The sequence below is a fragment of the Hypanus sabinus genome, chromosome 22 (assembly GCF_030144855.1).
Source record: "Hypanus sabinus isolate sHypSab1 chromosome 22, sHypSab1.hap1, whole genome shotgun sequence".
Classification (NCBI taxonomy): domain Eukaryota; kingdom Metazoa; phylum Chordata; class Chondrichthyes; order Myliobatiformes; family Dasyatidae; genus Hypanus; species Hypanus sabinus.
Genome location: NC_082727.1, coordinates 15,363,344 through 15,378,390, shown reverse-complemented (window position 1 = coordinate 15,378,390; position 15,047 = coordinate 15,363,344). Strand labels below are relative to the sequence as shown.

The following is a 15,047-nucleotide window of genomic DNA, read 5'->3' as shown; positions in this document are numbered from 1 at the left end:
ATAGTGAGTTCTGGGAAGTACAGAAGAAATAAGTTACCTGAAGGTGAATTGTCAAAGGTAAATACGGTCTGTCTAACTCGGACAGTTCATTGAGGTAAATAAATGTTCAGACAATATAAATTGGAAAGGTATTTGATAAATTACCATGTTGGTGCTTATTATGGGAACGTAGTAGAAAGAGGGGCAACCTTACACGTGTTTAAAATTACATAAGGCATAGATTAGGTGGACAATAGCTGTCTTTTCCCCATGGAAACTAGGGGTGTAGATTTAGGGTGAGAGAGGAAAGGCTTAGAAGGGAACTAAGAGGCATTTTGTTCACACAAAGGATGGTGTGTGTATGGAATGAGCGCCAGAGGAAGTGTTTTTTTGCAGGTACAATAGCGTTACTAAAGGAGCACTTGGATAGGTACATGGAAGGCTGGGATTTGGGCCAAATGTGGAAAATTAGGACAGGCTGTGTGGGCACCATAGACAACATGGACTAGATGGGCTGATGGGCCTGTATCTGTGTGGTATTGCTCTGTCACTCCACAGCAGTTACTCAGAAGGCCATGATGTTAAGGGGACTTTACTAACTATATTTACAAATAGCTGAGAGTAAGTGTTTTCAGACAAGGTCATGGAATGGAGAATCAAGAGAAATAATTGAAAACAAGGGTGAGAATAAAGGTTGATTCATTGGGGAGCTGTTGGAGTTTGGATATGGGCTGCAGTTCTCCATCATTTTAAAAGGATGGGAGACTTTATTTAGTGATCCAGCCTTGTCCTCAAGGCTGGTGTTGTTTTCTGCCTCAGCCTCAAATACTTAAGGCCATAAGACATAGGAGAATTAGGCTATTTGACCCTTTGAGCACTCCACCATTCGATCCTGGCCAAGTTTTCTTTCAACACCATTCTCCTGTCTTCTTCCCATGACCTTTGGCATCCTTACTAATCAAGACCTATCAACCTCAACTTTAAATATACTATATGATTTGGCCTCCACAGCCATCTGTGTCAATGAATTCCACAAATTTACCACGCTCTGGTCCTAGACTCTCCCTACAATGGAAGCATCCTCTACCGCCACCCCTTCCATTCTTCTAAACTCCAGTGAGTACAGGCCCAGAGCCATCAAACAGTCCTCATGCATTAACCCTTTTATTCTTGTGATCATTCTTGTAGACCTCTTGTGGACCCTCCTCAATGCCAATACATTTCTTCTTAGATATCAGTCCCTTTGGCCCTGGAAATTGACTCCAGAGCTGCATGCCTCTCTGCATTAATATTTCTGCTTCTGTTCTTCCTAGTGTAATCAACATCCGTACGGTCCAAACTTCGGCCCCGTTGTAGTTCCCTCATTCTAGTCACTAATTTCATTTATGTTTCCATTTTATATTATTCAGGCAAAACAAAGGATAATTGTTGTAGCAGGTAACCACCTTTTCCATTTCAAATTATTTTAATGACTTTTGTTGTAAGGAAAGTAGCAGGGTCTGGTGGGGTGTTAATCGGATTGTAATGAAAAATTATTTTTGTGAAAATTGATTGTTTTTATCAGTGGCTTTTCAAAAGTTTATTGTCATATGCACAAAGACGTGCACAGTTGCAATGAGAAATTTATTTACAGTAGCATCACAGGTGCATATAAACAGGATTCACAAGAAAAAATCTTAAATTATACATTTTTTGGCAAGAAAATACAATTAGAACAAAAAAAGGTCAGTTTTAGTGTAAAGTATCAGTGTTTATTATGATTACATTTTTGCTAGGTTGATTCAAGAACTGAACGGTTGAAGGGAAGTAGCTGTTCCTGATCCTGGTGGTGTGGGACTTCAGGCTTCTATACTCTCTGGTAGCTACAGAAAAGTGGCATGATCCAGATGGTAGGGATCTTTAATGATGTTGTCTTTTGGAGGCAATGCCTCCTGTAGATACTACCGATGGTAGTGAGGGACGTGCCCGTGATGTTTTGGGATGAGTCCATTTCCCTTTGCAGCTTCATGCGTTCCATTGCATTTGAATTACTGCACCAGACCAGGATGAACCAGTCATGATAGTTTCAGTCTCTTCCTATAACTCAGGTCCTCTAGTTCTGGCAACGGCCTCGTAAATCTTCTCTGCATTTGTTCTAGTTTAACCACGTGACCATTGTGTTCACTCATAGAACATAAGCCAGTTTTATTTTTAATTTGCTGATAGCCAAATCATCCAGTTTAATTGCAGTAAGTTTGTTTGTAAGTAAGTTTCATTAGTAATTCAATCAAATTCAGATAGACTGGTGACACTGTGCACAGTATATTGTATAGAGAACTGTGCTATACCACACACTGTGTTGGGCAATCCAGTACAGGAAATACATGGTTAAACTGGGTCAAATGCAGAGATGATTTATGAGGATGTCACCAGGACTAGAAGGCCTGAGTTGTAGAGAGAGGTTGGCCAGACTTGGACTTTATTCCTTGGAATGTGGGAGAATGAGAGGCAACCTCACTGGAATGTTTAATATTACAAGAGACATGGATGAGGTGGATGGTAACAGCCTTTTATTACAAGAGACATGGATGAGGTGGATGGTAACAGCCTTTTTCCCAGGGTAGGGGAGTCCAAAACTTTCGGGTATAGGTTTAGGGAGAGAAAGGAAAAATTTTAAAGGGACCTGAGGGGCAACGTTTTCACCCAGAGGGTGATTGATGAATTCATGGAATAAGCTGCCAGAGGGAGTGGTTGAGGCGGGTATAAGTTTCTTACTACTAATTTAAGAAGCACTTGGGTAGATACATGGAGGGACAGGGCTTAAAGGGACATATTTAGAATGGAAAAAATGGAGACTAACTGGGGAGGAACTGTGGTCAACATGGTTGGGTTGGGCTGAAGGGCCTGTGTCATGCTATATCACTCCTTTAACCTATAACACATCTGTAACAGCTCCTGCATATTGTCAACCTACTCAAAAAAGGATTTTCTACTTTATGTCAATTCTCTCGAGTAAACTAGGTGAATTTTTGATGAATATCTTTGTTGTTTGACCAGAACTAATAGTTGCGAACTGAACATGAAATTCTGCAGGGGCTAGAAATCTTGAGCGACATACACAAAATGCTGGAGGAACTTGGGCAGCACCAGTGGAAGGGAATAAACAGTTGATGTTTCAGGCTGAGACCCTGCGTCAGGACTGGAAAGGAAGGGGCTGGAAGCCAGAATAAGGAGGGAGGGGGAGGGGTACAAGTTGGCAGATGATAGGTGAGACCAGATGAAGGGGAAAGGTGGGTGGGTTGGTAAGGGTGGGGTAAAGTGAGAGCTGGGAGGTGATGAGTGGAAGAGGTGAAGAGCTGAAGAAGGAGGAACCTGACTGGAGAAGACAGTGGGCCGGGGGAGAAAGGGAAGAAGGGGCACCAGTGGGAGGCGATGGGCAGGTGACGGGCAGGTGACTCATCCCTGTCCAGTGTGCACCAATAAATGGCTTACATTTTTGGCTAATAATTGAGACCTAATTCCGGAAGCAGTTTTAGTTTGGTCTTGTGAACAGGGCAGTGTCCAGTTTTTCAGATGTTACGAAGAATATTGATGTGTGTGAGATTAAAATACAATAATAAATATATTAAATAATAGTTGCAAAAAGAGAGCAGATATGGTGAGGTAGTATTTATGGATTGGTTCAATGTCTATTCAGAAATTTGGTGGCGGAGGGAGAAGAAAAAAAAACAAAATGCTAGAGGGGCTCAACACGTCAGGCAACATCTGCAGGGTTAAGACGTTTAGGTTAAGAGTTTTAATCTGAGCTGGATAAAGATATGAGGGAACGGGTGGGGTGGTGGTGGTGGTGGACAAGAATTGGGAGGCACAATAGCTGCAACCAGGTGAGGAGGGATGATAGAAGGAGGAGGGGAGAGTGGGAGCAGTGACGGCTCGGAGGCAAAAAAGGGCTCCTACTTCCTTGTGTTCCTGTGCCATACCCATCCCTTTAAAAAATTGCTTTTTTTCCTCTGGTGGAAGAGCCAGTAGGTGTCAGTGTTTCACTCCACTCTCACTGTCAAGGGTCAAGCATCAACTTTATTAGCCGTATAAATATACATGTTAGGATTTGTTGTGGAGCGTTAATCAGGACACCACATTCAACAAAAGACAACAGCATTCAATGATTATAAAGAATTATATAATAATAAAGTTAAATGTTAAAGTAGAGATATGGAATAAAATGTGTATAAATGCATCAATACTAACATGTATTTACACTGTAAACAGCATTGTAAAAGTGGTTTAAAGTGTTTACAGTGCATTGACAGGGTTAGTAATATATGGGGAGGGAGCTAACTAGAATGGTTGTTCAGATTAACTGGCTAGAGGAAGGAACTTTTAAGATGCTGTAATAGCTCTATAGTACTTTCCAGAAGGGATCTTTTGGAAAAGCAGTAAAGTTCAAGTTTACTGTCAATCATCCGTGTACATGTCTACAGCTAAATGAAACAAGATCCCTCTGGGACCAAGGTGCAAAACACAGTACTGTATTTGTCAGTGTGCAGTGGACAGCGAGCTTATAAATCTGACGGGAGCAGATGTCGGGAATGGCAAGGGTGGAGTGCTGCGGAGGGATGTGGTACTTGTTGCAGAGAAGGGGTGCCGGGTCATGGTAGTGGTGGAGTTGCAGATACACCCAGCCCTGAGACATCAGGTAAAGTAATTTGATTCCAAACAATTGGTTTATTGATCATTACAGAATGTTTCTCTTGTGCATCCTGCTCTCTCTCCTCTACCCAGCCATGATTCCCTCTCCCTGCCCCTTTCCCACTCTCAGTCCACATTAGAGACCCATAGCAGAATCAGGTTATGAAATATGTTTTTTGTGGCAGTACAGTACATTCCATTATAAGCTACTACAGCACTATAAAATCATAAGACAAAGGAGCAGAACTAGGCCACTTGATCCATCAAATCTGCTCTGCCATTTCATCATGGCTGCTCCATTTTCCCTCTCAGCCCCAATCTCCTGCCTTCTCCACATATTCCTTCATGTCCTGTCTAATCAGAAATTTATCAGCCTCTGCCTTAAGTATACTCAATAACTTGGCCTCAACAGCTGCCTGTGGCAACGAATTCCACAGATTATTCACACTCTGGATAAAGAAATTACTTCTCATGTCCGGTCCAAAAGGATGCATCTCTTGGACTTGGACTTCCCCATCAGAGGAAACATCTTCTCCACATCCTTTCAATATTTGATAGGTTTTGATGAGGTCACCCCTCATTCTTCGGAATTCCAGAGCCATCGAACACTCCTCATATAACAAGCCTTTCAATCTTGGAATCATTTTTGTGAACCTCCTGTGAACCCTCTCCAATGTTAACACATCCAGTGTGCAAAAGTCTTAGGCACCCTAGCTATCTATATGTGCCTAAGACTTTTTTTCCCACAGTATATTATATCATATACACACAGGAGATTTGGCAGATGCTGGAAATCCAGAGCAACACACACAAAATGTTGGAGGAACTCAGTGGGTCAGGCAGCATTGATGGAAATGTATTGCTGTTTCAGGCCAAGACCCTTTTTCTGGACTGGAAGGGAAGGGGGAGGATGCCAATGAGGTGGGGAGGAGGGTAGGGAGGTCGAGCTAGAAGGTGATAGATAAAGCCAGATGGGTGGGAAGAGCTGGAGAAGAAGGAATCTGATACAAGGTCCCAGGAAGCATACATGGCTGAGGTAATGGGCCTGGGTGAGCACATGGTCGAAGAGTAGAGATCACAGAGGAGGAGCAGTAAGAGAAGATCTCACTAAAATTCCATCGAAGAGAAGGTTTTTAACTTCCCTTGAAGAGACTTTACAAAGGAGCAGCAAACTGTAAAGACGAGATTCTGTAGATGCTGGAAATCTAGAGCAACACACACAAAATGCTGGAGGAACTCAGTAGGTCAGGCAGCATCTGTGGAAAATGATGTACCACATATAGCATATAAAATATTATTGATATAGTAATATTAACTGATAAAGAAAAAGTATTCTGAAAATTTGCAAGTTGACATCAAGTGCATTTACCCATACAGTTAAATATGCAGTGCTGTAATGGTACTAGGTGATAGCAGGTTCAGAAGTCCCAGCCTGGGGAAGAAGCTGTATCCAGCCTAACCGTCCTTGTTTTAATATTATGATACCTCCTGGCTGATAGACAAAGAGATAGTGGGAGTGATGGGAGAGGTCCTTGGCAATACTGAGGGCTTTGCGAATTCAGCACTTCTGAGGAGGGGTGCGGACAGGGACCCCAATCATTCTCTCAGCAGTCCTCACAATCCGTCTCGGGGGCTTGCAATTCCCTTACCAGACGGTAATACAACTAGTGAGAACGCTAGATGGTGCTCTGATAGAATGGGGGCAGGGAGCCTCACTCGCCTCAATCTGACATTGGCCTAGATTTAAAATGAAGCGAAGAAACAGAATTTGAGGCTGAAGCTGATTCCAAATTGCATGTTCCTAATAAGGAAGGACCAGGTAGTTTGACACTGGTTTCCGTGGAGTGTAGGAGGCTGAAGGATGACCTTACAAAGGTTTTTAAAATATTGAGGGGCAAAGATAAGATCAAAGTCTTTCTCCCTAGGGGAGGGCAGTCTAAAAACAGAAGGTCATAGGTTTAAGGTGAGAGGGGAAAGGGGTCTCTGTGGCATAATTTTCACACAGGGTGGTGTGTTTATGGAACAGGCTGCTAGAGATTGGTATCATGTAGCATGTACAATTGTAGGAGAGCATGGAACAAGCTGCCAGTGGGAGTGGTGGCAGGCTCGTTTGCAATATTTAAGAGAAGTTTGGATAGGGGCAAATTGGGAGGGGTGTGGAGTGCTATGGTTGTTGGGACTGTGCAGAAATATAGTTTGGCACAGAGTAGATGGGTTGAAGGGCCTGTTTCTGTGCTGTGGTGCTGTATGACTATTTAAAAGTTATTTAGATGGGTACGTGGATAGGAAAGATTTAGGGAGATATGGGACAAAGGTGATCAAGACAGGCTGGGACGGTGGTCGGCATGGACAAGATGCGCAGAAGGACCAGTTTCCATGCTGCATAACTCTGTGACTCCCCATTCATTTTGCACAATAGGTGAACGTTGCTGCCTGAGTGACACGGCAGGTAGTGCTGCTGTCTCAGTCCCAGCAGTGCAGATACGATCCTGACCTCGGGGCGCTCTCTCGGTGGTGTGCTCCTTCTGTGTAACAAAAAGTACGTTGTCTATCTTTCTGCCTAGGTGGCGGAATAACAGAAAGAAACCTGCAGCGGATTCTGGAAGGCTCTGGCATCTGCGAATTTCACTGTTCTGCTCGATCTTCCCGAGACTCTTTAATGAAGTTTCGGTAAGGCAAATTAAATGATTAATTCTGATACTGGATGTATAAAGTTTGAGGGAAGATTATCACTTAATACTATTTTAGGAACATTTTTAATTAAACATTAATTAATTTTTAATTTGGTTTTGCTTCACAGTAGTGAATTTCTTGCCACAAGTATAATAAAAAGATAGGTTTTTTTTTCTCTGCAGTAACCTTTGATAACAAGCTGCCAGAGGCAGATACAACATAGCATAAATAAATAAATAAATAATCTGTCAGGGGCCACAGAATGGTTAACGCATTGCCTTACAGTGCTGGCGACCTGGGTTCAATTCCCACCCTGTCTTTTCTCCCGATGACCATGTAGGTTTCTCTGGGTGCTCCGGTTTCCTCCCACAGTCCAAAGTTAGTAGGTAAATTGGTCATTCTGAATTATCCAGTGATTAGGCTAACATTAAATAGGTGGTTTGTTGGGTAATGTGGCTCATTGAGCCAGAAGGGACTGTTTTGCGCTCTATGTCTAAATAATAATAAATAATTCAAGCTGAGTCACAATAAATAATGGTCCTTGTTACGTGTGCACAGAGCAAGAATGATTAAATGTTTTTACTGAATCGTGTTAGTAACGGTACATGTTGAACAAGTTATAGTTAGGGGGGGTTTCAAACTGAGCTCGCCCAGATGAAAGCATGTGCTCTTGAAAACCCGTGTCCAAAAGAGAGTGGAGGAGGCCAAGTTGATTCACCACACGATCAGTCGGTCAAGTGTACACTTCAAAGTTGAAAGACAATTTATTATCAAAGTATGTCACTATGTACTACCCTGAGATTCATTTTCTTGTGTGCATCTACAAAGAAACACAATAAAGTCAATGAAAAACTGCACACAGAGATGGACAAATAACCAATGATTGTGCAAATACAAAAAGTGAAAAAAAAACAATAATAATAATAATAAATAAGCAAACAATAAATATTAAGAACATGAGTTTTAGAGTCCTTGAAAGTGAGACCATAGGTTTATGAACCAGTTTAGTGCTGGGTTGAGTGAAATTGAGTGAAGTTATCCCTCCTGGTTCAAGAGCCTGATGGTTGTGATACACTTGACACATTGTCACAATTCATCTGATACGGTTCAGTCCTTAATAAGTTGACTTCTAATAGTGGTGGCTTAACCCCTCCTCAGTACTACATTAAAGGTCAATCCCAGATTAAAATACATAGAACATAGAAACATAGAAGACCTACAGCACAATACAGGCCCTTCAGCTCACAAAGCTGTGCCGAACATGTCCTTACCTGAGAAATTACTTAGAGTTACCCATAGCCCTCTTTTTCTGAGCTCCATATACCTGTCCAGGAGTCTCTTAAAAGACCCTATCGTATCCGCCTCCACCATAGTCACCGGCAGCCCATTCCACGCACTCATCACTCTGTGCGTAAAAACTTACCCGACATATCCTCTGTACCTATTTCCAAGCAGCTTAAAACTGTGCCCTTTCGTGCTAACCATTTCAGCCCTAGGAAAAAGCCTCTGACTTTCCACACGATCAATGCCTCTCATCATCTTACACTAAATACAGCAGATGCTGGAAAATCTGAGATAAAAATAGAGAATGCTAGAAATATTCAGCAGGTTAATCAACATTTGTGGGGAGAGGGAAACACAGGTACAGAGTGTACGAGCGGATTTTCTTTTAAACATGTCAGTTTTGTCCATAGGTCATAAAATGCACAAAAGATCAAGGGGGCATAATCCGAGAGGACATAATTTTAAGGTGATCGGAGGAAAGAATAGGAGGTATATTTTTTTGTACAGTGAGTATAGAACACACATCGTGGGGTAGTGATAGAGGCAAATGTATTAGGGGCTTGTAAGAGACTCTTAGATAGGCACATAGATGAAAGAAAAATGGAGGGCTATGAGGGAGGAAAGGGTTAGATTTACCTTGGAGTAGGTTAAAAGAGTGGGAGCAGAGTGCTGGGCTTTGGCTCAGCGGGCTTCGGCGCAAGAGGACTTTGGTGAGAGGAAATCAGTGAGCCTGAGTACGTGCTTGCTGAGGTAAAAAGGTAAGGTCAGTAGGTTCTTTTTGCATTTATTCTGATTAATCTGGGATCAGGTAATGGGGGAGACAATTAGAGCAGAGGTGTGCTCTGTATGCAGTATGTGGGAGGTCAGGGTCAACACAGTTGTCCCTGATGACCACACCTGCAAAAGGTGCATCCAGCTGCAGCTCCTATCAGACCGAGTTAGGGAATTGGAGCAGGAGCTGGATGAACTATGGATCATTCGGGAGGCAGAGGCAGAGATAGATAAGAGTTATCGGGAGGTAGTCACACTGAAAAGACAGGAGGTAGGCAAATGGGTGACAGTCAAGAGAGGCGGGGGAGCAGACAGAGAAAGCAGAGCATCCCTGTGGCCGTTCCCATCAACAATAAGTATACCGTTTTGGATACTGTTGGTGAGGATGACCTACTAGGAACAAGTTGCAGTGCTCCTGTCTCTGGCACTGAGGTTGGACCCTCGACTAGGAAGGGGAGGAGGGAAGAGGAGAGAACGATAGTGATAGGGGATTCTATAGTCAGGGGGGCGGAAAGGAGATTTTGTGGGGAAGATCGGGAGTCTCGGATGGTATGTTGCTTCCCTGGTGCCAGGGTCCGAGACATCTCAGATCAGGTGCAGGTTATTCTCGAGAAGGAGGGCAAGAACCCAGATGTTGTGGTCCATGTAGGGGCAAACGACGTGGGTAGGATGAGTGAGAGGGTCCTGCGTAGGGAGTTCAGGGAGTTAGGTGCGAAGCTGGAGAGCAGTACTTCCAGGGTAACAATCTCAGGATTTCTACCTGTGCCACGAGCGAGTGAGGCAAGGAACAGAAAGATTATACAGATTAATACGTGGCTTTAGAGGATAGTGCAGGAGGGAGGGCTTCAGGTTTTTAGATCATTGGGCTTTGTTCCAGGGAAGGTGGGATCTGTTCCGAAGGGGTGGTTTACACCTGAACTGGAGTGGTACTGACATTCTTGCAGGGAAGTTTGCTAGTGCTTCTTGGGGGGGGGGGGTTTAAACTAAATTTGCAGGGGGCGGGGATCCAGAATGAGAGAGAGGATAGCGAGATGAAGAAGAAAGGACAGGTGGGGACTACACGGTTCCGGAATATTAAGTGTGTAGTAGAGAAAGGAGAGGCGGAACAAGTGATAAGGAGGACACATGTACAGAGGGATGGTCTGACGAAACATGGAGTTAAATGTGCAGAAAGAAGTGGTAAATTTAGGAAGGACAACAAAATTCTAGGGGCGTATAGCCCGATGGGAGTTCTGGGAGCTGTGTTAAGCACAATAGGCAGAGATTCAAACAGAGAGAGGAGAAATGGGCTAAAAATTCTATATCTGAATGCACAAAGTGTCAGAAATAAGGCGGATGAGCCTGAAGCTCGGGTGCGAATGGGTAACTATGATGTTGTTGGGATAACGGAGACGTGGCCGCAGGGGGATCAGACCTGGGAAATGAATGTACAAGGGTACACGTGCTATCATAGGAACAGAAATGTGGGCAGAGGGGGCGGGGCGGCCCTGTTGGTGAGGAATGAGATTCAGTCCTTTGCAAGGGGGGACATAGGATTAGGAGAAATGTAGTCTGTGTGGATAGAATTGAGGAACAGTAAGGGCAAAAGGACCCTAATGGGTGTTGTCTATAGGCCACCAAACAGTAGCATGGATATTGGGTGCAAGTTGAATAGGGAGTTAACATTGGCATGTGGCAAAGGTAATGTCGCAGTAGTTATGGGGGATTTCAACATGCAGGTGAACTGGGAGAATCAGGTTGGTGCTGGACCCCAGGATAGGGAGTTTGTAGAGTGCCTACGGGATGCATTCTTGGAACAGCTTGTACAAGAGCCGACCAGGGACGAGGCTATTCTGGATTTAGTGTTATGTAATGAACAGGATCTGATAAGCGATCTTGAAGTAAAGGAGCCATTAGGAGGTAGTGATCATAATATGATGTTTTTATCTGCAATTTGAGAAGGATAAGGGCAGCTCGGAGGTGTCAGTGTTGCAGTTGAACAAAGGAGACTATGGAGCCATGAGGGAGGAGCTGACCAAAGTTAACTGGACGGATATCCTAGCAGAAAAGTCAGTGGAACAGCAATGGCAGGTATTCTTGGGAATAATACACAAGGTGCAAAATCAGTTCATCCCCCGGAGAAGGAAGGATTCAAAGGGGGGAAAGGGGCCACAGTGGTTGACAAAGGAAGTCAGAGATTGCATAGCATTAAAAAAAAAAGGAAGTATGACAGAGCTAAGGTGAGTGGGAGGACAGATGATTGGGAAATTTTTAAGGAACAACAGAACTTAACTAAAAAGGCAAAAATGAGGTACGAACGCAAGCTAGCCAGGAATATAAAGGAGGATAGCAAAAGCTTTTTTAGGTATGTGAAGAGACAGAAGATAGTTAAGAACAATGTTGGGCCCTTGAAGAATGAATTGGGTGAAATTGTTATGGGAAACAGAAATGGCAGAAGAATTTAATGAGTACTTCAGATCTGTCTTCACTAAGGAAGACACAAGCATTCTCCCAGATGTATGGATGGGCCAAGGACATAGGGTAACAGAGGAAATGAAACAGATTGACATTAGGAAGGAAATGGTGACGAGTAGACTGATGGGATTGAAGGCGGACAAATCCCCAGGTCCAGATGGTCTGCATCCTAGGGTACTAATGGAGGTGGCCCTGGAAATTGCGGATGCATTGGTAATCATTTTCCAATGTTCCTTAGATTCAGGATCAGTTCCTGAGGATTGGAGAATGGCTAATGTTATCCCACTTCTTAAGAAAGGAGGGAGGGAGAAAATAGAGAACTATCGACCTGTCAGCCTAACATCAGTGGTGGGGAAGATGCTAGAGTCCATTATTAAAGATGAAATAGTGGCATATCTAGATAGCAGTGATAGGATTGGGCCGAGCCAGCATGGATTTACCAAGGGCAAATCATGCTTGACTAATCTATTGGAGTTTTTCGAGGATGTAACCAGGAAGTTAGACAAGGGAGATCCAGTGGATGTAGTGTACCTCGATTTTGAGAAGGCATTTGATAAGGTCCCACATAGGAGATTGGTAGGTAAAGTCAAAGCTCATTGCATTGGGGGGAAGACATTGACATGGATAGAAAACTAGTTGGCAGATAGAAAGCAAAGGGTAGCGGTGAATGGGTGTTTCTTGGAATGGCTGGTGGTGACTAGTGGGATGCCACAGGGCTCGGTATTGAGACCACAGCTGTTTACGATTTATGTCAATGGTTTAGATGAAGGCATTGAGAATAACATCAGCAAGTTTGCTGATGATACTAAGCTGGGTGGCAGTGTGACATGTGATGAGGATATTAGGAGAATTCAGGGTGACTTGGATAGGCTGGGTGAGTGGGCAGATACTTGGCAGATGACGTTTAATGTGAATAAGTCTGAGGTTATCCACTTTGGGAGTAAGAACAGGAAGGCAGATTATTATCTGAACAGTGTAAAGTTAGGTAAGGGAGAAATACAAAGAGATCTAGGAGTCCTTGTTCATCAGTCACTGAAGGTGAATGAGCAAGTGCAGCAGGCAGTGAAGAAGGCTAATGGAATGTTGGCCTTTATTACAAAGGGAATTGAGTACAAGAGCAAGGAAATCCTTTTGCATTTGTACAGACCCCTGGTGAGACTACACCTGGAGTATTGTGTACAGTTTTGGTCTCCAGGATTAAGGAAGGACATCCTGGCTGTAGAGGAAGTACAGTGTAGATTCACAAGGTTAATTCCTGGGATGCCAGGACTGTCTTACGCAGAGAGGTTAGAGAGACTGGGCTTGTACACACTGGAATTAAGGAGATTGAGAGGGGATCTGATTGCAACATATAAGATTATTAAGGGATTGGACAAGATAGAGGCAGGAAATATGTTCCAGATGCTGGGAGAGCCCAGTACCAGAGAGCATGGTTTGAGAATAAGGGGTAGGTCATTTAGGACAGAGTTAAGGAAAAACGTCTTCTCCCAGAGAGTTGTGGGGGTCTGGAATGCACTGCCTCGGAAAGTAGTGGAGGCCAATTCTCTGGATGCTTTCAAGAAGGAGCTAGATAGGTACCTTATGGATAGGGGAATCAAGGGATATGGGGACAAGGCAGGAACCGGGTATTGATAGTAGATGATCAGCCATGATCTCAAAATGGCGGTGCAGGCTCGAAGGGCCGAATGGTCTACTTCTGCATCTATTGTCTAAAAGGTTAGCACAACATCATGGGCTGAAAGGCTTATACTGTGTTGACCCTTTAACCTACTCTAAGAGTAGGCTTTTCCCTGCTGCCTTTCTTGAAAAGGGCAACTGTACTTTTCATTCTCCAGTCATCTGGTTCCTTACATGAGGCCTGTTCCATGTTACTCACTCTGGTAACCATACCTCCACAGTATTGTAACAAATAATATAAAATGTGCTTTGGAATTCTAAGAAAGAGCAGGTACTAAAAAAGAAACTGGTTTTGCCATTCATAGGAACGAACATATGTACTTACATATGACACTTAAATTCAGAAACATTTTTTGAGCTTGTTTAAATGTAGGAATATCCATAAATGGGCATTTTTTAACCAAGAGACTCCCTGCGAATGACGTAGGTTAATGGCTTTCAGCTGGTGAAAGTTATTCAGCCTGAATTATTCATTTCTTCCCCCTTCATAGATGCTGGCTGACCGAAGTATTTCTGGCATTACCACTTTAATATTAAACCACTTGAAATTGAGGTCATTATGTAAAGAGTTTGTCACTGAGATATGGACATCTGAACTTAGGCCTTTGTACCTCCTCTGCAATTGAATCCTTGACTTCCTAACCAGAAGACCACAAACTGTGTGGATTAGAAATAACATTTCCACCTCATTGACTGTTAACTCTGGCACTCCACAGGGATGTGTGCTTAGCCCACTGTGCTACTCCCTCTACATCCATGACTGTGTGACTAGGCATAGTTCAAAGAGCATCTATAAATTTGCTGACGATTCAACCATAATTGGCAGAATTTCAGATGGTGACATAAGTGCATACATGAATGAGATATACCAGTTAAGTGGTGTCACGGTAACAGCCTTGTACTCAACATCAGCATGACTAAGGATCTGATTGTGAACTTCGCAAAGGGTAATATGTAGGAACACAAACAATGCTCATAGAGGGATCAGAAGTTGCGAGAGTAAGCAATTTAAAGTTCCTGGGTGTTAGTATCTCTGAGGATCTAACCTGGATGCAACGATTTGATGCAGCTATAAGGAAGGCAAGACAGTGACTATATTCCATTAGGATTTGGTTTGTCAAGTGAAACACTCAAAAACTTAGACAAATGTACTGTGGAGAGAACTCTGATTAGCTGTATCACTGTCTGGTATGGGGGGGGGGGGGGTGGGCACTGCACAAGATCGAAATAAGTTGCAGAAACCTGTAAAATTAATCAGCTCTATCATGGGTACTAGCCTCTGTAGTGTCCAAGAAATCTTCAGGGAGCAGTGCCTTAGGAAGACGTTGTCCATCATTAAGGATCCCCACTGGCAAGAACATGCCCTCTTCACACTGTTGCCATCGGGAAGGAGGTACAGAAACCTGAAGGCACACACTCTGTGATTCAGAAACAGCTTCTTCCCCTCTGCCATCTGATTCCTGAATGGACATTGAACCCATGAACACTACCTCACTATATTTTTATTTCTGTTATTTTGCACTACTTAATTTAACTTAACT

General features: G+C 43.3%; 1 protein-coding gene across 2 annotated transcripts in view; it reads left to right on the top strand.

Moving 5' to 3' along the window:
- cutc (cutC copper transporter homolog (E. coli)) overlaps positions 1–15,047 on the top strand; it is a 55,243-nt gene that overhangs the window by 29,773 nt on the left and 10,423 nt on the right. For both annotated transcript variants that reach the window (XM_059947096.1, XM_059947097.1), the window contains exons 7-8: positions 1,389–1,416; positions 7,212–7,317. In XM_059947096.1, the coding sequence (XP_059803079.1) occupies positions 1,389–1,416; positions 7,212–7,317 (134 nt within the window). The remainder of the gene's footprint in view (positions 1–1,388; positions 1,417–7,211; positions 7,318–15,047) is intronic.